This window comes from Antedon mediterranea, chromosome 1, assembly GCF_964355755.1.
Source record: "Antedon mediterranea chromosome 1, ecAntMedi1.1, whole genome shotgun sequence".
NCBI lineage: Eukaryota > Metazoa > Echinodermata > Crinoidea > Comatulida > Antedonidae > Antedon > Antedon mediterranea.
This window is the reverse complement of record NC_092670.1, coordinates 37,479,470-37,500,985: the sequence shown is the minus strand read 5'-3', so window position 1 is coordinate 37,500,985 and position 21,516 is coordinate 37,479,470. Positions and strand designations below refer to the sequence as shown.

Genomic DNA, 21,516 nt, shown 5'->3' with positions numbered 1-21,516 from the left:
TTTTCTATATTAAAAATAATGACATAAACTACACTTGCTATGGAACTGATTAGAAATTTTTTTAATATAATTTGTTTAATGCAACTGACGTTGCCACTCTCATGGTGTTTAATGCACTATAATCCCTACTTACAATTTTTTAATTTTGTTTACTACAAAAAAAAAATGTTAATGGTGGACCTCAGGTGATAACATTATAAATAGAAATGTGTGATGCATTTGTCCAGGGTTGCTGGTGTACTGAAAAAAACCACTTGGATGGGTGCCAACAACCTTAGAGAGGGTGGCAAGATGTTAAAAAACAGTGTATGAACATTTAGAAAAAAATCTTTAAAATTAATTTTTTTACTCTGAATTTAAATTTAACCTCAATCCAATGTTTTTAATTTTTGTTTATTCTTAATATTATTCTTTTTTGTTGGTGAAAAAAAATTTGATAAGATAAAGAATTATGTAAAACTTGTTTAAAATTGTAACTGTCTGGTGGTTGAAATAGTGCACAGTTAATAAAGAGTTTGGTAATTAATTGTAAAAGTCAAGTTGGCAAATTGTTTAGAATGGTATTTTTTTTCTTCACACACTTGCCGTTTCTACACACGCAACCTGTTAGTTCCTATTGTCACCACGTTCAAGTTTTAACAACACTTGGCACCTGGAGTCCTTGTCAATTCTTTTATTTTGAATTGATTGAGGGACGTTCGTCTGCTATTAGACGCCCATCTTCCCAGTTTGTGAGTTACCGTAATGGTCCACTAACCGACTGGATAATATCAAATAGGCTATATAAAATACAGTGTGGCAATTACAGGTCTTATGACCCATTTCAATAACTAATACTTTACGATTATAGACACATGTCTGTGGTTATTGGCAGGCGTACTGTGTATGGGATCGCTTTAATCATTAACTAAACTCTTTCTACACAAAAAGTTCAATAGATTAAAAAGAAATAACAATAGCGTTTCCTCGTAAATTCCAACGATGACATCATCATAAAATATTTGACAGTAACAAAAGAAAACATGTGCAGTAAGTTAAACACATGGTTTTATTATGCTTTTAAAAGTTGTTGATTGTTAAAAACATTAACCCAGATTTCAACCTGAGGAATGGTGAAAAGACTTTTTAATTAAACAGAAAAATATCAACTTAAGAACTATAGCATGTTTTTAATATTTTACAATGCATTTAAAAGTGTTTTCAGTACTATTGTACAGTTACTAGTATCAAGGATACAACCAAAGAAGAATGTTGAAAAGAAAATTTAATTAAAAACAAACTTACACAATTGTACCAAGTATATAAAACTCACAGTACCATTAATAGGCCTACATCACTTTTTTTTACAAATATCAGGAAGCCTTTAGTACCTTGGGTCAAAGTTTTCTGTTTTGGTGGAGACTGAAATCTTTTGCAGATATGATTATTATCTACCTGGGAATCTTACCACTGTCAAAGTACCTTAGGCTACAAGTGGTGGTCTATGTACTGATCATTTTAGTAAACAAACTTGTATACTTGAATGACTTTTGATGAACCTAAATCAGGAATACTGTATATGTCACTTTCCAGTAGGATACCAGAATACAGTATTCAATAAGGTTCTAAATATATTCTACATGTAGCTAACTGTAATTAGTTGTGTGGTAGAACTACTGTACCGTATTTGATACAGTTAAAATCAGTTATTGTTAATGCAGTAATAGTTTTACTATAAATAAAAGAAAATTATATAGATTTTATTAATTAAATCTGGGATCTCAAACTTATTTTCTTTCTTGAGCCCACAGTTCATCATTTTTTAAATCATACATACAGTAAATTACTATTATTTGTTATTATGTGATAAATAAAATAATTTTATATTCATTATTATTAAAATTCTAAAAATAAATTGGAAGTCCTTTCTAAAGTGAACATGATTGATGATTTAAGCCTGTACTTCCTTTAAACTTATGTAATTAATTTCTTGGCGATTGTACAACCAAAAGAAATCTATTTATTCACAAATTGAAATAGAAAGAATGACTTGAAATAAAGTTTTTTAGAGTTAAAAAAAAAAACACAAAACTCAAGTAGTATAGAAAGTAAATTCGGTTGGATTAGTAATATTGGGAAGGAAATGATCTTAGCATTATCCTAAACTTGATGATTCAGGCCGACCTGGCATATTAGTAATAATATACCGTACCCTCATCATAAATATAAAGTGTACAGTACCACCACATTGTGTTGCTTTAAAGCACAACTTGCTTGTGACAATTATTACCACCATCTACTAATTAATAACAAATGCCGAGGTTAAGGTTTATCACAAATAGTTTGATTTCGAACGAACATCATTGCACAATGCACGATGGGAAGGGTTTGAAAGCAAACGTCACTATGTGTACGTCCAAACAACAAATCGTTTGTTTCCAAATCTATCCCACCATGCGTTGTGCAGGCTATTTGCAATAAACCTTTTACAGAAAGCAAAGTCTAAATTTCAAATTCATGTATTCTACTTAAACAGGTCAAGATGTCGTTCTAAAGTTTGCCTTTTACTCACTTCAATTTGAACTAATGCAAAGTTCTAAATTAGACGTTTTTGTAGAACTTGAAGGTATAACTTTAAGAAAAGACCTTTCTTTGATCTCTTGTACTTAGGCCTGGTCACCCATTCTATTCATTCATCCACTCAAGCTATGTTTAGGCCCTTCTGTCTATTCTGATGTTCAACATTACAAAGAAAAACAAGTTCTTCTCTAGTATATTGCTTAAAAAATACCCCTTTCCTTTTTATGTCAATAAAACAGACCTCTTTACTCCACCTCTGGGGAAATTACTTTTTAGAAACCTTTTATCACTAATTAGCTATAATCAACTTCAATTTACCAATTATAATCTACTTCATAAATGTTTTTAAGTATTTTTACAAAATTACTTTTCAACAGTTACTACTACAGTACAAGTTGTGATTCATTTTTAATTTGTGGAAAATATGCAGATAGAAAGATAGGTCATAAACAAACAAAAAAGTTGTTGCTAAGAGGAGCTGAATTGCTTCAATGCAAAAATGCTTTGATCAAAGCCATACTGTACTTGGACAAATATCAAGAGATTTTGAGATACACGCCACTGAATATAAATTCCAAACAAACAAATATGAACAGAATTATAGCTTCAAGTTGTTGTATTGTCAACAAACTTTGCAGTTGACATATTTTTAAAGATTCCTAAATAATTTATAAAATACTTTGTGCAGGGAAACAAGTAAAATTTCTCATGCATAGTTTAAAAAAAATATTGTTATGACTTTTTAAAGTACAATACAATAATTTATGAAAACTAAATTTGTATTTGCTCACGTAGTGATTTGATAAAACATGCATTTCATCAAGAATCTGGTTGAGAGGTTCACAAAATGAATAACTTTAGCTTCAATCAAGAGATGTTAATAACTAGTTAAGGCTAACATTGATGACAGTCCTACCCTCCCCCACCCCGCTACCTACAGTATATAATATTTGAGCCAAGGCAGAGTACAATTAGGTTACATAACTGCTTCTCTGAAGAACAAATGATATGAAAAAACACCTGTAAAAAACATCAACATATTTAGGAGAACAACTTTAGTCTGTCCACCTGTGAAGCCAACAAGACTTGGTGTGTTCGTCATGTTCCTAAAAGGTGATGAAATAATTTTTGCTTAACTTTACTCTACTTTTAAGTGATTTATTACCATGCAAAAATGGAAATATTTGCAGCAACAGTTGATTTCTGACCCTAAAATCTACAAAAACACTTTGGCTCCATCATCAGCTTACAGAAGACTTAAATCATACCATACAAGTCCCTAATGTCTCTGAAAAAAAATCATTCCATCCTATTCTCTGCATGAAAAGTTTGCTCATTGGGAGAATTTTTCAATCAGGGTTTTTTTTTAGAGTTCAAACATTTAATGTTATTATTTTGTCGAAGTATACAGGTGTTGCACAATGACAGATTTTATTTAATTTAAAAAAAAATGTATTTAGTAAATTATATAAGGAAAGATGATGGTTTACTATATAGTCGGTAGCATTGGTAATGTATGCAATAGTGGTTGGATGTGTTTAAATAAGTTGTTAAATTGCGTTACTAATATTAGTCATAAATTTGTTTCAAATAGAATTGCACAAATTATATCATAAATCTTCATTGCATGCCAAGCAATAATGTTTTAGAAGATTCAACATATAACTTAATTAGCATAACAATTATTATTCGCAATTATGTATAAAGTCAAAATCAAAACTACTGTAATTAGTTCATACAGTATTAGGCCTGTTTGGAAATTTTGTTTTAAAGATATTGTAGGCCTAAAGTACTGCACATTCCTGAGTATGTACACTGTATAGAATGGTAAACAAAACATGGGTGAAGAGTGCCATTTGTGTTTGCCTATGCCTTGCGGAATGGAAACATGGAAAGTAAGTTACGCGATTTACACCAGATTTCAACGCAGTTTCTATATATCAGCAAAACAGTCCAAATTTGGCAATCCTCTGTAAGATATTACCTTAAGATCAAGATGAACTATATTCTGGTCGTGCAAGAATTGAACGCCCTCAAGCACCTGTCTGACTAGACGACGTACTTCGTTTTCAGTAAATGCTTCTCCCTTCTCAGCAACACAATATGGGTGAATCTCTCCACCACGGGCACTAAGAAAAGTAGATACAAGTGTAAAGTAAATTATGATGGTGTGTTAATCTTCATCCATCACAAGAACACATAATATTTTGATAATTTTAACTAGAAGTGTGATGATTGTTTTTTAACCTACAGTAGAATTCCTCCTTTCTGACACGCCAATTCAGGGGATTCTCTCCCTTATTTAGGGAAGACAATTATTCATGAACATTTTAGAAAAAATTTCAATAAAAATCAGTAAAATCTGTATACATCCGAACCAATAAAAAGTACCAGACAAAGTTCAAAGTTTCATAATTGTTTCTAGATGTAAAAATCAAGGATGCAGAAAGTATACAAAGGTAGATCAATTGAACAAAAGATTGAAAGCTGAAAGGAAACACCTTAAGGGAAGGTAACGGATAAAACTACTATAAAACAAGAATAAAAAGAGTACTTTTTGTCACCACGTAGGATGCATCACTGTGTGTCTATTGGCGTCTGTCTAGTGACAGTTGGTTCAGTTCAATGCAGGGCCAAGGAAAGGATATAAAATATAGTACAGTTGACTCTCTCAATACCGGACTCTCCGAAAATCGAAAACTCTCCCAAAACTAGACTTTTCTCGAATTATAAATGGTCAACAAATTTCTTTTATCATTATAAACAAATAGCGCGACGTTCCTGAAAAACAGACATATTTAGCCAGCCTAAAGGTGTCTGGTATTGGGAGAGTTGACTGTATAAAATTTAAGTACTAATAATATGTAGATAATAATAAAACACTGTAAATGTTGTTTCCTGTGAATAATTTTATTGCTTTAAAAATAGTTTTTGATGCACAACTTGTATACGATGAACAAGGAGAAACTAGACACTGCCACGATTTGTACTATAGTGACCGTGCATCAAAGTGAGTACTAATCCGCTAACTCACAGTGCCATGGATATTGCCGTAAACAAGATTACGTGTTATTATTGGTTGCGTAGCCATCATTGCACAACATATGCATGATTAATGCGATTTCTAAATTTACCTGGCGAATGGTTTAACAGAATGAAACACTGATTTATAATAATGATTTGACTGCCTTTGAATATCTCATGAAACTAACATGTGAAAGATTTGGTGATGAAAATGACTATTTGACTATTGTGATTTAACCGATATAATGGAAAAATAAAATAACTAATATTATTTCTGAGACATAAAGGGCTGATAAGCAACAGTAATACTAGAATCAAGTTTATTTAATATTGTTTATATCCATTCATTTGAAGGAAGTTATTGTATAAACAAAATTTAGCAATACTAGCATCAAGTTTATTTAATATTGTTTATCCATTCATTCCAAGTTATCGTATAAAACAAAATTGAACAAATCTGTTATTGTTAATATTTTAAGTTTAACCAGGGAAGAGTGACCTGGTTAACTGTGATTTAAAAAAAAAACTTCAAGAAGCATTTAAATGAATAACAATCTGTGTGATAGACTTATTCAGATGTACTGAATTTGTAATAATTTAAAACGTTCCTATGTTAGGAGATGACTTGAACACTGTAATCCTTTGAAAACAATAGAACTCTGTCCTTTGTCAGAAATTAACAAAAATCAAGATTTCAAACACTGCAGCTCAATTTTATTATCCTTTGTGTATCTGGGTTAATCTATTGTTTATTGTGAAATTTATACTGTATATTTGTTAAAGCATGATTATTACAATATAAAATACTGAATTATTACTAGTGAAATTAGGTCGATGCAGCAGTGTTTTAAAAGTAAGATGAGTATGGGCCTGTTTCTGCTGAAAAAATTTCCTAAGTACCAGAAACCCCAGAATTTCCCGTGTTGCAATTACAATTTTCTCCGACGTTAATCGGTTATCTGGTATTGGTACTTGCGATTTTAAAAAATCACGCCATCATTACTCACAATGCAGTTCAAATTATGGAAGTGTTTTTAATCGGTTATTATGTTATCGGTTATTTCATTTTGCGCTGTTTCTGCTGCCCAAAAATACTTTATTAAAAAAATATCGGTTAATAAACAATTATTCCTGCTCAGCAGAAACAGGCTCTATGAGACACCTCCATTGGCCTGCAATGTTCAGCATTGAATAAAGAACTACTGTAGTAACAAAAGAACATATTAAAAATTTTGTAGTACTTAATACTAATATAGTAAATCATATTTTTATAATAGTCCTCCCACAATGTAATTTCAGCAGAAATGGGTCATCAAATTATACTGTTATTATTACGGTACTGTTATATTATTTTATTGCATTATATAAGCCTATACCATATTGTTACGGCATCTTTAAATTTTTAAATAAAATTATATATAGGCTTATACCGTATATTTATCAAGATGTAGAAAATCAATAAAAACAATAGCAATATTGTATATTGATGATATGCAGCAGAAACAGGGCCTATGACAATTTTCTGTTTTTGTTGCGTGTCAGATAGGATGTACTTACATAATCCAGTCACAATAAATAAAGCGGTAAATGTTAACAAATCGGAAGGATTGATATTTATTAAGATAAGCAGACCCTTGTTCAAACTAGGTATGTTATTAAATAAGTAAAGTGGAACAGAGTGAGAACCTGTTTTACCGAGTAAATGTTGCGGCTTTTCATAACAACTTCAAAGAGATTTGATTCAAAGGATTTTAAACAATTGGAATAAAATATGAAAAATTTCGCAGAAATTATTAACAATAACTTGCATTTTGATTCATAATAGAAAATACAAACAAGCAGAACAAAATTATTTTGACATACAGTAGTGGTGATAAACAGCTCTAGTCTTAACTGTTGTTTACATGGATGTACCATGAACTCATCATACCGACTGTACTTTACTCTAAATTGTAGGTGGCTTTAAACGAGGTTTATAAGAGGGCTTAAAAGATGAAGACACTTACTATTCCAAGACAAGAATGACCTCATGTTGCGTCTCGTAAACTTCAAAAAGGTCAATGAGTCGAGGATGGTCATTGGTCAGTTCTAGAATCTGAATCTCCTTGATGATGTCACCTCTGCAATCCTTGCCTTTCTTCCTCTTTCGGATAAACTTAGCCGCGTAGTATTTCTGGGTCTTCTTGTGTTGAAATTTACGCACCACAGCAAAGCGACCTCTATAGATAGAAAATACAATATTAAAACATTGTTGTTATCAAAGATTGTAATAATGTAACTCAGTTTTAAGATGGTCAGTGCCTAATTTCTGAATTATTTCCAAGGTAGTGTATTGGTTACTATACTCTAGTGTCCCCATTTTCCACTTTCTCTAGGAAAAAATTAGTAGATAGTTCCATCAAGTTTCTGGAAGGATGCTACTGAATCACCTGAATTCTAATTTCCATAAATGCAGAGAAAATAAACCATTTTTCTCATTTTACACCATAAAAATGTACATAACTTGAGAGCAGCACAGTACATCATTTTACAGAATTACTCTGTATAAGAGATTATTCTAAATAATTTTTGAACTTTTTTAAGATTAAATATTGAGTATTGTGCAGTAAGATGCTTATATAGAAACTACATATAATTGTTAAATTTCACTGAAATAGTCATGCATACGTTTAACGTGTGAAATTGATTATTATCTCTTTTTGGACTGTGACAAATGTATTCCGATTTCATTTCCTACTTGATTGAGTGGAGACAATAAATCGGCACTTGACGGGAGATAAGGGGCCTTTATTAGCCACTTCCGTCGTTTGCCAATCCAAATCTAATATCTCATCATAATCATGTGCTTACAGTTAGTATTTATTTTATGACTTATAAAAAAAATAATCAAAATTTATATTAATTTATGATTGAATATATTATTTTATACTACAATAAATGTTTGATAACTTGAATTTTCCTTTTCTATTTGTGTTTTACTAATAGTTCAGTTCAAACTACTTAACAAAGCCACTAAAAATATTATATTAATGACTTAATAAAACATTCATTCCATGCATTTCATACGGCCAGCAAAATCGATTAATGCTGAATTATATTGAAATGTTTTCCAAATACTTTTTTACTTTCTTCTTCTTCTTTTCTACTTTATACTTTTTCTTTTATTTAATCTTTTTTAAGTTAAACTTTCAACAAAGTCTATTCATATAATTAAAGTTTATTAATTCTAAACTATTTTAAAATTCCATCTCTTTCTCTTCCCTAGTAACTTTAACTTAAGCACAATAGACACCAAGTATTGTGAAAATAGCATTCAAAACAAAAGTAACAGAAATATACACCGGATAGATGCCACGTCTGAACACCAGAAATATACACCGGATAGATGCCACGTGCGAACACCAGAAATATACACCGGATAGATGCCACGTGTGAACACCAGAAATATACACCGGATAGATGCCACGTGCGAACACCAGAAATATACAACGGATAGATGCCACGTGCGAACACCAGAAATATACACCGGATAGATGCCACGTGCGAACACCAGAAATATACACCGGATAGATGCCACGTGCGAACACCAAATTCTCTTTGAAATACCATACTTTGATGTTGCCTGCTTCACCAGATAGTTACAAAAAGTATATTCCTTTGCTGTGTTACTTCCCACTGTTAAAGTATGATAAGTAGATTTAAGTCAGTTATGGCATGGAGAAATCAGTTAGGATTTCTCCATGGTTATAGTAACAACATAAAGAGTTGGTGTCTGAATGATTGTATTCAAATGGTAGCACTGTGCATTGTTTTCACAGCTCAGTTGGTTTGCCATTCAAACATACAGTGGGGGGGGGGGGGGGAAATATGGACAATGCTCAGGTCTGAGCATGGAGTGAAGAATAAGTCTGTGAGTTTCAGTTCCCTGGTCTCAGGAAGTACAGTACATACTGTAGTTGATTTATGCTCAGGTCTGAGCATGGAGTGAAGAATAAGTCTGTGAGTTTCAGTTCCCTGGTCTCAGGAAGTACAGTACATACTGTAGTTGATTTATGCTCAGGTCTGAGCATGGAGTGAAGAATAAGTCTGCGAGTTTCAGTTCCCTGGTCTCAGGAAGTACAGTACATACTGTAGTTGATCTATGCTCAGGTCTGAGCATGGAGTGAAGAATAAGTCTGTGAGTTTCAGTTCCCTGGTCTCAGGAAGTACAGTACATACTGTAGTTGATTTATGCTCAGGTCTAAGCATGGAGTGAAGAATAAGTCTGTGAGTTTCAGTTCCCTGGTCTCAGGAAGTACAGTACATACTGTAGTTGATTTATGCTCAGGTCTGAGCATGGAGTGAAGAATAAGTCTGTGAGTTTCAGTTCCCTGGTCTCAGGAAGTACAGTACATACTGTAGTTGATTTATGCTCAGGTCTGAGCATGGAGTGAAGAATAAGTCTGTGAGTTTCAGTTCCCTGGTCTCAGGAAGTACAGTACATACTGTAGTTGATTTATGCTCAGGTCTGAGCATGGAGTGAAGAATAAGTCTGTGAGTTTCAGTTCCGTGGTCTCAGGAATAGTCCAGTCAAAATAGTACCTTCACCCACCACTAATTGCAAAAGAATTTTTTTTACTACAATACATTTTAGTATGGTCCCCTAAACACTATACTAAAAGTCCCCCAAAATCCCAACATTGGAAATTTGTCTAATTTGCATAATATGCAAATTAGCCTTTTTTCATGATGAATTAATCTATTTTCTTTATAAATGTGCATAAAATGCTGCAATTCAATCAAACTAAGCAGTAAAACTCACATGTAGCATCTTGCAGGTCCATCTTCATAACCATCAAATACAATAGTTGGAATTCCATACCGACTTGTCACATATGATACATATTTATGACAAATAGTGTCAAATGTTTGACCTCTTGACCATGATAAACGTTGCAAGAGGGCACCACAATCAAGCACATAATGTGGATCATTAAGGGGAGGGGGGGGGGGGTCTGTCTGATCCTGCTTTACAATCTCCCAAAGGGCATCGGCTAGTGTCGCCTTATTTGCCTCCCTTGGAAGCCCAACATTATCGAATAATGCAGTTGGATGACTGCAAAATTCATATTTAAATAAATTTGCGGGATCTCCCACCTCTTCATGTGTTGCGATAACACTTAATCGCTGAAAGAGTAATTGTGGATCAACTTGGACTGGATCTCCGCAAATGACAACAGCTGTTTTGGATCCAAGTGTGACTGCTTGTTTTTTTTTCTTTGGAAAGAGAACTCATCAATGTTCTTTCCAACCATCGATTCAAGTATACGCTGGCCCACAGACCTTGCCTGGTCAACATTTACATTGTCAGTAGCAGCAACACCACTTACTATGCTACGCAGTGATGACTCACTACCAAATGGATCCCACTCCTTGAATGCTTCGATTAGTTTATAAGTATCTTCTGTGTCTCTTTTTTGACGAGATTGTGATGTGTCTTTGTGTTGCTCCCTAGTGTTGTAGTTAACACTGGTGAGCTCTTGCATTGCAAAGTTTACCTCGGCACAAGAAGGCATTCCCAGTACCCAGGTCAACCGATGAACTTCTGTCATGCCTCTACCTCTCGTTAACCCACCACTTGTTTTGACACTTCTCATTAGGACTTGCTCAATAATAAGATCGGTAGATAGTCCTGCCCAGTACCGATCACTTCTTCTAATCACATGAAAACCATTTATGAAGTTGGTGTAGACATTGGGGTGAGTCTTTTCGAGTTGGTACATTTTTTGCAAGTACAGATACGCAGATTTTGTGTACAGGTTATGCCCAGCCGCAGCAGAAAAAGGTAACATATCCTTTACTGCTGAAAGATGTAAAGTCCAATTCTCACGTTCAGCTTTTATGAATTTTTTTAAAACAGCAACCATGTCCAAATATTGCAACCAGAGTTGGGCAGTCCTTTTATCACTAAGTAAGTTCCGCTCGTCTTTCAATCTATGAGTAATTCTTGTAAGGACATCTGAAGAGGAAAGGTCAATATGAGCGTCGGGATCATTTAGTAGATTATCCAAAATCTTACTGGCTTCGAGCAAATCTTGATCTGGCCGTGTGTTTGGAATAATGTCACCATCAACTTCTATTTCCATTTCTTCTGAATGTTCTGTTGTTTGATCGTTCTCACAGGTTGTTTCCGTGTCTCGATTGTGTTGTAGTTGATCAGGTTGAAAAGGGGATATAGGAAGATTATATGCATTAGCTAGTAATATGGTATGTAAGGCAGCATCAACCAAGAGATGTCCTCGGACTGCTCTGGAGATTGCTTTTCCACTCAGCATATGCTTGACGGCATTTCCTGCATATGCTACTGATCACTTGTAAACCACTTCCTGCCATAATATAACCAATGCAGCCCAAGAAGCTCATTTCCATATGTAAGCCCCCTAGTCTCAGGACAATAGACTTCAGATAACTGCAATCTGGCTCTGATTCGATGATCATCATGGCTTTCCACCAAAGTGGTTGTCTGATCAAATGTAATAACGAGTGTGACATTGTATGCCTTAGCTTGTTCACAAACATACGAGAGTGTGGAGAAGATACATGACATGTCAGATGGATTTAAATCTATCATGAGCAGGAATCGCATCAATGATTTTCCAGGATAATTACCATGATTTACGGCCTGCATTAGACCTGACCACCCAGGCATTTTGGGGCGAAGAGCAAATACCACGTCCCACAGAAGATCAACATGATACGTTGAATCATACACTTCCATTGATTGAAGTCCTGTGTGCTGGGATTTGAAAGTTTTGATGTTAATCCTGCCTACTTTGATGATGTTGTAACTGACATTCTAGGTACAGGTTTATGTAGACATTTTTCTGGTGTAAAAGTGGCAATGAGTCCCAATCTAGGAAAACCCCACTTGTTTGTTGTGTATTTGTGTATCCAGTCTATTGGTAATTTGCATATTTTGTAAATATTCATAAACTGTAATTTGATTAAGGGTATGACTGTCTTGTTTATATATTATGAATACTTTTGCTGACTTTCTGATATATGACTTCTAGTTCATTTATATTTTCTGCCAAAACCTTACCGGTCGGTACTTCTTGCTTATTTAGTTAGGTGCTTCCAGTCTAATGTTTATACCCAGAATAAAGGTACTTCTATTTATGAGCTAATTTGCATATTATGTAAATTATATGCATTATACTGAATTGAAATAAAAGTATGGCTATCATGGTAATTGGTCATTAATACTTCTGAACATTTAATTGTTTAAATCAGACCATCCAAACTAAAGTTTTAGCATAATTCTGATCTGTTTTACACAATTTCAATAACTAATTTGCATATTATGCAAATTAGAATCAAATAATTAATTTAAAAGTATGTTTATCTTATTCACTGACCATGACAACATACCTTTGAACACTTAAATTGTTTCAATTGGACAGTCCAATTCAAAGTTATGGCAATATTTTGATTTTTTTCTAATGGCGGAAGCTAATTTGCATATTATGCAAATTAGCAAATTTCCCATGCTTAGATTTTTGGGGACTTTTAGTATGTTGATTAGGGAGCCATGCTGAAATGCACTGCAGTGAAATAAATTCTTTTGCAATTAGTGGTGGGTCACCCCCTTATATTTGCTGGATTGACTGGACTAAAGTACAGTACATACTGTAGTTGATTTACTGTAGTGGTATACTATTACTTTAGAAAATGAAATAAAGAATGTTATAACTTAGAAAAGTAGTTAGAAGTGGTTAATAATTAAATTAAATATTCTTTAATGTCGTTACTCAATAAAACATCCATTAAATAAATTAAATGATTAAGAAACTACAGTAATCCATACTCTTTTGGTTTCAATTTATAAAGTAAATTAAAAAATAGTTGTCTCTACTATAATAATAGTATAAACACAACAAATACAGTAATGTTGTTTATTCAGAAAATTGGAAATTACTGGTATTAGAGGAAGGGGCCACCACCACCAAATTTGGGTTTTATACAGTACATGACATACAATAATGCAAATTAAAAATATTAAGCCCTGTCTACACTATCAAACTTTATGTGACAACAAAATGTGATGTGCCCATATATGGACATGATGATGTCATATCACTACAATATTTGGGCATATTACTACCATATCTGGGCACATCACACTTTTTTTTGTCAAACTAGTTTGATACTGTACACAGAGCTTTTAGACAAACATTCATGTTATCTACACATTGACACGTTGAAGATACTTCACAAGGTTGATGGGTTTATGCATGGATCCATGGTTTATGGTAGGACGTTAGGGTGGGTCACAATTGGGGGTACATCTGTGTTATGTTACTGGTGGTAATACTGTGAAGAGTACAATGAGCCCAGACATCTGCTAGCCTTCTGTACTTTTCAGCTGAACAAATCTCAGTTCCAGCTGGTACTGCAGCAACAGTAACCACTATTTTACTCTATAAAGACCGTGTGTCATTGGTGGTCAAGATGGCAAAATCAACAACAATTTGTGGTTTACTATACTATATAATTAGCACTTAAAAATCATAATTTTGTGTAATCATTACAAAACCAACTTTACCATAAAGTCATATTATTGTAGGTAATTGGATCTTTAACGTTTAATCATACAGGATGTAAAAGATCCTATTGAGCATGTTCAGATGTATTCTGGACATGTTTAAGATTACATAAACACTAAACACATTGACAGATAATACAGTATTCCATGGTCAACTCTTCAAGTGTCAGACTCTCAAATGAAGTCTACTTCTTTAAGGAAGGATTTTATTAATTTATTTCAACCTTGGATTGAACTTTTTGCATAAGGAAGCCAGTTTGTCATGTAAATGTAAATTTTTTGAAAATCACACAAACTCAGTTTACCAATATGCAGGTTTTTCTCATTTTTTTATTTATTTTATTTCACCTTTGTAGAGGGAGAGAGACCCTAAACAGCGTATGCTGACAATCAAGGGGCCCTCTTGATGAGTTAATGGTAAATGTCTGTGTGTGACAGTGGCTTAACTTTATTTTATAGTGCAAACTCTTTTAATTCAAAATCTTACACAAATACAAACATTTTGTATTTTTCCAAAGGGTGTCTGACCTTTTAATGAAGTGCAACCTGTCATAGAGAACAAATATATCATTGAAATTAAGCAATGATGAAGAAACGTAAAGAAAAGAACGGATAAAAAGGAGCTGCTGCTTGATTACACAAATCGTTTCAAAGCGACTAAAATTAAACAATCACATTTTCTTTAATACTGTAATATGCTTACTGTACATAGATGACAAAATGTTACGAAACAATATACATTGTTGTGAAACCTGAACTGTAAAATAAACTGTTGATCAGCAGATGGAAAAGATATTACTTCAATTAGCCTAATTAACAATAATTAATTAACTGTTTTTGTAACTGATATAAGTTGGCTGTTGGTTGGAGGGGTGTACAAAGACTGCTGAGAACACAAAACAGGCAACATGTGTGTTTTACTAAAGTTTAATTATTCCAACAATAACACAAATCTGGTTTAAATATGCCAGTACAGTAGCAGCTGAATTAAATGGATAAGAATAATACAGTAAAAAAAAACATACTATGTAGAAAATAGGGGTATTTTACTAGATAGAAAAACTAAAAAATTTTAAAAAAAATTTTATCAAGAAATTCTCCACTTTAAAACTTAGTTTCCATCTTTTGTTTTTTATCTAAACTAATAATTATCCTTTTTTTTTTATTCACAATTAGATTTTCCCATTTCAAATAGAGAAAATACAGTACAGTATTACAGGAAGGAACTCACTGTATTCCCAGGACCTTTGACTTAAAAAGAGGAAGGCAACAGCAGGGGTACAGGAGGTGCATTTATAACCCCTATTGAGAAGGAAGTCTTTACAAGTGATTACATTCTACTGTAATTGTAACGCTGTGAATTGCTATTTATTGTTCATATACCTGTACATTGTACAGTTTCATACATGATCCCATGCTGCATACCATACACCTAAGACAGGAGTATGCACCCAAAAATACACCGCTGCTGATCCATAAGAAAGGGTTAATGTGAACAATCAATTCTGTATAGTCGTCTTCTAAATATTAACATCAAATACATGATCCTACTGTGCACACCTGACACAAGAGAATTTACCCAAAAGGGATGCGTACTATTGGACAAGAAAGGTCATGTGAACAATAAATTCTGTACAGTCTTCTTTAACATCAAATACATGATGATCCTACTGTGCACACCTGAGACAAGAGAATTTACCCAAAAAGGATGCGTACTATTGAACAAGAAAGGTCATGTGAACTTCCTACAGTAGCAACAATGAACATACACTACACAGATAGTTGTAATATAAAATCCACTGTGAATTTCATAAGATCCCACTGTGTACACCTTAGATGGAAGAATTCACCCAAAGGGATGCGTACCGCCAGATGAGATGAGGTCGTGCGAACTTTACCTTGATCTTCAGGAAGATTAAAGGCGGTAGCGATTCCCACAGGAACTGTACACAAGCAATAACTGATGAAAGAAGCTATCAACCTGCTCAGCTGTACAATAGTACATTAACTGACAGCGATTTCTTTATTCAATGCTATTATTAATATGGAATAATTCTATACAGTACTTTGGGAATAGTACAGTACTGTACATCTTAGCTTGGATGAGACAGGAGACAGCTGGTGGAATGTTAAAACAACACACTTTTAAATCCTCTTTTCCAAAGTATATTAGTGAACAGTGTACAAACAAAGCCAAATCTTATGTACATTCATTATTATTCAATTAATTCATTCTTATTTGGTAAGAAAACTATATAAAATGACTTAAAATGTGACTTTTTGTCAGTGTAATAGAAAACAATAGAACAACAAAATACAAGAAATGCTAGACAATTGTTTATTGTACTTGCTTAAACCAGAAAGCACACACAAACAACTTATGGAACATTACCATAGGGTACTGTGCTGTCTGTAATGCTGAACAATTCTATGTTTCATGGAATGTTGAGAAAACTACAGTACTATATTGTAGGTACTGTAAAAGACAGCACTATTTCAACAAAAGCTTTGCCATCGTGTCTGCCTACTTCAGAACAGTACTGAATTAATTGGTTTATAAATTTTTAATTTGATATTTTCAAATGTACAGTATGAACATGCAGTTACAGTAAAATTACTATCATCGTCTCTCACTCTCAGTCAAAAAAAAATATCTGTAAACCAACAAATTATCATAAAAGAAGACATATCATTAATCTAGATTCTAAATTTATCAACAAAACATGAATTACTGAACAAGGTAACACATGTATGCATGTCTGCACCTGACAACGCAATTCCCACGTGTATGATAAATGAAGTTGACACGCATCGTTCGATACACGTCAATTTATCATTTTGAACATGGCGTTATTTTTTCAGTTGGATGGTGGCTTTTCCAATCATCTTTTAAGTTCTGTCTACACTATAAAACTAGTTTGACAAAAAAAGTGTGATGTTCCCAAATATGGTAGTGATATGTCCAAATATGGTATTGATATGATGTCACCATGTCCATTATATGGGCACATCACATATTTTGTCACAAAAAGTTTGATAGTGTAGACAGAGCTTTATATGAGAATGAGGCCGTGTTTCCACAGCCAAAACCAAATTATCAGTTAGTTTTTTAACCAATAAAGTGGGCATGATCAGTCATTACCAAACAACCAGATACCCAATTATCGTGTTAATAATAACAATTATTGGTTAATTTTTCTCGAGTGGAATCAGTTAAACCCCGTTTCCACAGGCAGTTTATTGGTTAATTATCGGTTAATTTTTATCGGTTAATTTTTGGCAGCACAAACAGTATTTTAATACAATGTTGTTCTACTGCATCCCACTACTGTCAAAAAAAAAAAAATTCTTCATATTAATAAAATCCTATTTAATTTTAAAAATCAAATTTTTCAAATGGAATTATCTTAAATTAATTAGATTTTAGCGTGTTTTTTCGTTAATAATATTTCATTCCAACCAAATTGACCAATTCTGTACTGTATTATGCATGGTAAACTATTTTACCTTGGAAATACTGAAGTGCTAATTGCAGTTATAGTGCTTAGGGACTTACTATTGAACATGCACTTGAAATAAAAAAAAAAAACATTATCGTTGTAATTTATGCCTTGCATACTCGTTTGGTGCCACAATGGTTTCACAGTGCATGGGTTAATCCCGTCTACTGTTCTTGTTGATTAGTAAACAAAAGACCAGAGCAGATGGTTTGGAATACACTAAGTGTAATCCCTTATACAGAGCATCCTTTTAAAAGAGGATTGTGGCGATATTGTACTGTAGTTTAAACATATTAATGAACATTAAAATCATTTGCTAACTGTAAAACATAGGGTAAAACGATCAGTAGTTTAATCCCCTATAATACATGTAGGACATCCTTTTAAAGTGGATTGTGGAATACTGTTACTTAAACATATTAATAATAATAATAATATTAATATCCTGGATTTATATACTGTAGCACCTAAGCCTAATGTTGTGAAACCTCTAAGCGCTGAACATTATTACCCCAGTCATTTTTTTTATCAAACATGTAAGGAAACATACACCCATAATGCAGCTATGTAGTAGTAGTAGTAATCAGCGAAAATGTGTGTCTTGATCTATTTACCGGGTTCCTATTTATACACATGGGTCTTGCCTAAGGATACAGTACAAGCAACGCATCAAGAGTTAGATTCGAACCCACGATCAGTAGTCAAACGTCAAACACACTGCGCCACACGCCCTTCAATGATTATTATGAACATGAAAAAATTTACTACTAAACATTACACTAAAACCTAGGGTAAAACAATCAATGTTATAAAACCATCAACAACATGGGCTGTTAAACAACCTTAGGTTAACATTACTAGTGCATTAATAAATAATAATGTGTACTGTATGCTGTGCTATGACAGCCAACAGACTGTAGTAATAATAATTCCTTATTTGTCCACTTTTTGTTCAGAGCGGAAATACTACATTACTACTATTTGTGATCAACAGTTAGCAGCTCAACATGACAATGACATTTTAACAGTCCAATCACCTTTTACTGTACACGCTATTTTAAGCTCTGTCTACACTATCAAACTACAGTAAAGAATTATGATGTGCCCAAATATGGTAGTGATATTCCCAAATATGGTAGTAATATTCCAAAATAAGGTAGTGATGACATCCATGTCCACACTGTATGGGCACATCACATTTAGTGGGCACATCACATTTAGTTGTCACATAAAGTTTGATAATGATTCTTTCATTTTTGGTAACTAAAAAAATAATTTAAAATAATATAATATAGTAATAAATTTATTAAATTTTATGTGGCTTCAAAAACCATACAGTTTTTTTTGTATTTGTTGGCCTTAGATTTTACATACATGTGAAAGGTTCATCAGGCAAAGTGATGATAGTGATTTACTATTAAATTTGAGGAGTTTTTATTTCAAGAAATACCCTCATTCAGTGGTACTATACCACCTGTTATTATGAGAAGGACAAACCTCAGGTGGTTGAATCAGAACCCTCTGAGTACAAGACAGCTTTATTACTGTGTGTGTCATCTTATCTAGTATCGGTATTTTGTTAATTAATTTAAATTAAGGTTTTCTTGATATCATTCTTCATTCAGTCACTCACTGATATCAGCCTACGGAAATTGTTACTACAGTAACTCATATGAACTTACATTAAGCTCTGTGTACATTATATCAAACTAGTAGTTTGACAAGTGTGATGGTCCCAAATATGGTAGTGATATATCCAAATATGGTAGTGATATATCCAAATATGGTAGTGAAGTGATATGACATCATCATCATGTCTATATGTGGGCACGTCACATTTTTATGTCACAAAGTTTGATAGTGTAGACAGAGCTTTACACTTGTAGGTGATAACAGCATTATTTCATCAAACAGTGTCCTGACCATTCACATCTATTTATAGAGCCAAGATCCTAGAATATACATTTATCATTGTATCCACTGTAAATCAATTTCTTCTCTGTTCAAACACACGACCCCCTAGATAAGATACTTTATGTAAAGTAGGTCACCGGTTTATCAAACCGTTTTAGAGTGTGATCACACACAAGATTACTTAGTATGAACTTGCATCATCATCATTTGTTAATACCTTGTTTGTTAATAACTACTTCAAATTAATTTATAATATAATTCAATTTACAATATCTCAGCATAACACGAAAACCAAAATGTAGTTGCATCAAAATTACACAAAATCTGGGTTTATATACACTGGTGTATTATTATTATTTATATAATTATTATTCGCCCTGCCACTTTCAACAATTCAATCTGCTTACATACAGCTAGCTAGCTAGCTATCCAAGTTCAATATTTCACTTTTAGGCCTAGTTTTAAAAAGTACATTTTGATCAATATTTACCTAATTTGGCATGATTCCGGGTTTGTTTCTCACTTTGAAAATCAATAAGTATTAGAATTAGCATGAAAAAATCAAGAATATCTAAAAAGACTCAGTAGTGTTATTCAAAAATATTCTGTCCAACCAAATTGAACTTGGCTCTAACTGACCTATTTACTCAACTCAGCTTCTTTAAGTTAAAAAATATTAAATGTAAACTTACCGTCCGAGTTCATGAAGAACTGAAAAGTGATCATTAAAATCTCCCGATCTAAAACGATTGCTAATTTCTCCAGACATTATTTTAGAATACATTATGTCTCAAATTATTATTTAAAAGCTAGGGCCTATGTTCCAAAGATTTCCGCAGATCAGCACAACTCAAGTTTAAGCTGGAAAGCACGGCACTCAACAGCAATCAGCAGTGGTTGATCGTGTGGTCATCATCAGAGTGTGCAGGCTGAACACACGGCGGCCTAGCTTTACAATTATTTAAAAGGCAAAAGCAACAGTACGATTATTAATAAACGTTAAAATTATACACCACAAGCTACTTTAACTTCCAAAAACTCCATATAAATAGAAATAAAATGTTTTTTAAATCAGAAACTGGAATACAACTTTGCCCGCTCTCGTTAGCTCACTTTTTTGTGAATGAACCCATGTTGTCGATCATCAACATTGCAAACTCAATTCGAATTTTCACACAAGTCCCGCCCCCAAAGATCCTGTTGGTTTCTAAAATTTTATTTCAATAAGCAAATAATATTATTTCAAACTCTCATTATTTCAGTTGATGAATTCAAATATTTAGAATTATGACTATGATAATGATTCAGTATAAAATAATTAAGTTCATACATTAAATTGTTCTACAATGTTAATAATAAAGGCAATTAGGCTTAGAAACTACTTGAATTTATCAACCAATCATCATCATCATCAACAACACTATCATCGCAAGATGCGTGCATAAAATGTTCAATAAACAAACTATAGATGGGGCTATAACACTTTTTGGAGTTATCAAAAAGTATTTTGTATTTTATACAGGTACTCACCAATTGAATGAAGTTGTCAGATATGAATGTTTACGTCTATGGAGCAAAACTGTATTTAATTATTCGGCAAATACATAAATTAATCTGTTATGGTAGTGTCTTTAAGCAATTTTGAATTGTCTTCATTTTATTGTAAACAGTAAGGTTTCTTTCAAAAGCTAGACGTATTTTGGCCCCAGTTTCAGTCTTTTTTGACCGGGTAGTTGGTTGTTGTTTGGCAGATATCGGTAGCTTTAGTGGGTATGAACCAACTTATCCATGAAAATAACTAACTTTGAACGAACCCTTTACAAATAAAAACAAAATTGTTAATGAGGTACAAAGGTAAAATAAATTTCGACTGCGGTGCACTATATTCCAAGATTCCAGTTAGTAGTCACTTGTCACATGACATTTAAATATACT

General features: G+C 33.1%; 1 protein-coding gene across 1 annotated transcript in view; it reads right to left on the bottom strand.

The window, feature by feature from the left end:
• Nucleotides 1-20,745, bottom strand: part of LOC140056287 (serine/threonine-protein kinase 17A-like) — a 37,923-nt gene extending 17,178 nt beyond the window's left edge. Inside the window, exons 1-3 of the mRNA XM_072101649.1 lie at nucleotides 20,274-20,745; nucleotides 7,590-7,802; nucleotides 4,544-4,688 (exon numbers count right to left, since the gene is read on the bottom strand). Coding sequence (XP_071957750.1) covers nucleotides 4,544-4,688; nucleotides 7,590-7,802; nucleotides 20,274-20,365 — 450 coding nt within the window. The 5' untranslated portion in view covers nucleotides 20,366-20,745. The remainder of the gene's footprint in view (nucleotides 1-4,543; nucleotides 4,689-7,589; nucleotides 7,803-20,273) is intronic.
• Nucleotides 20,746-21,516: the final 771 nt, after the last annotated feature.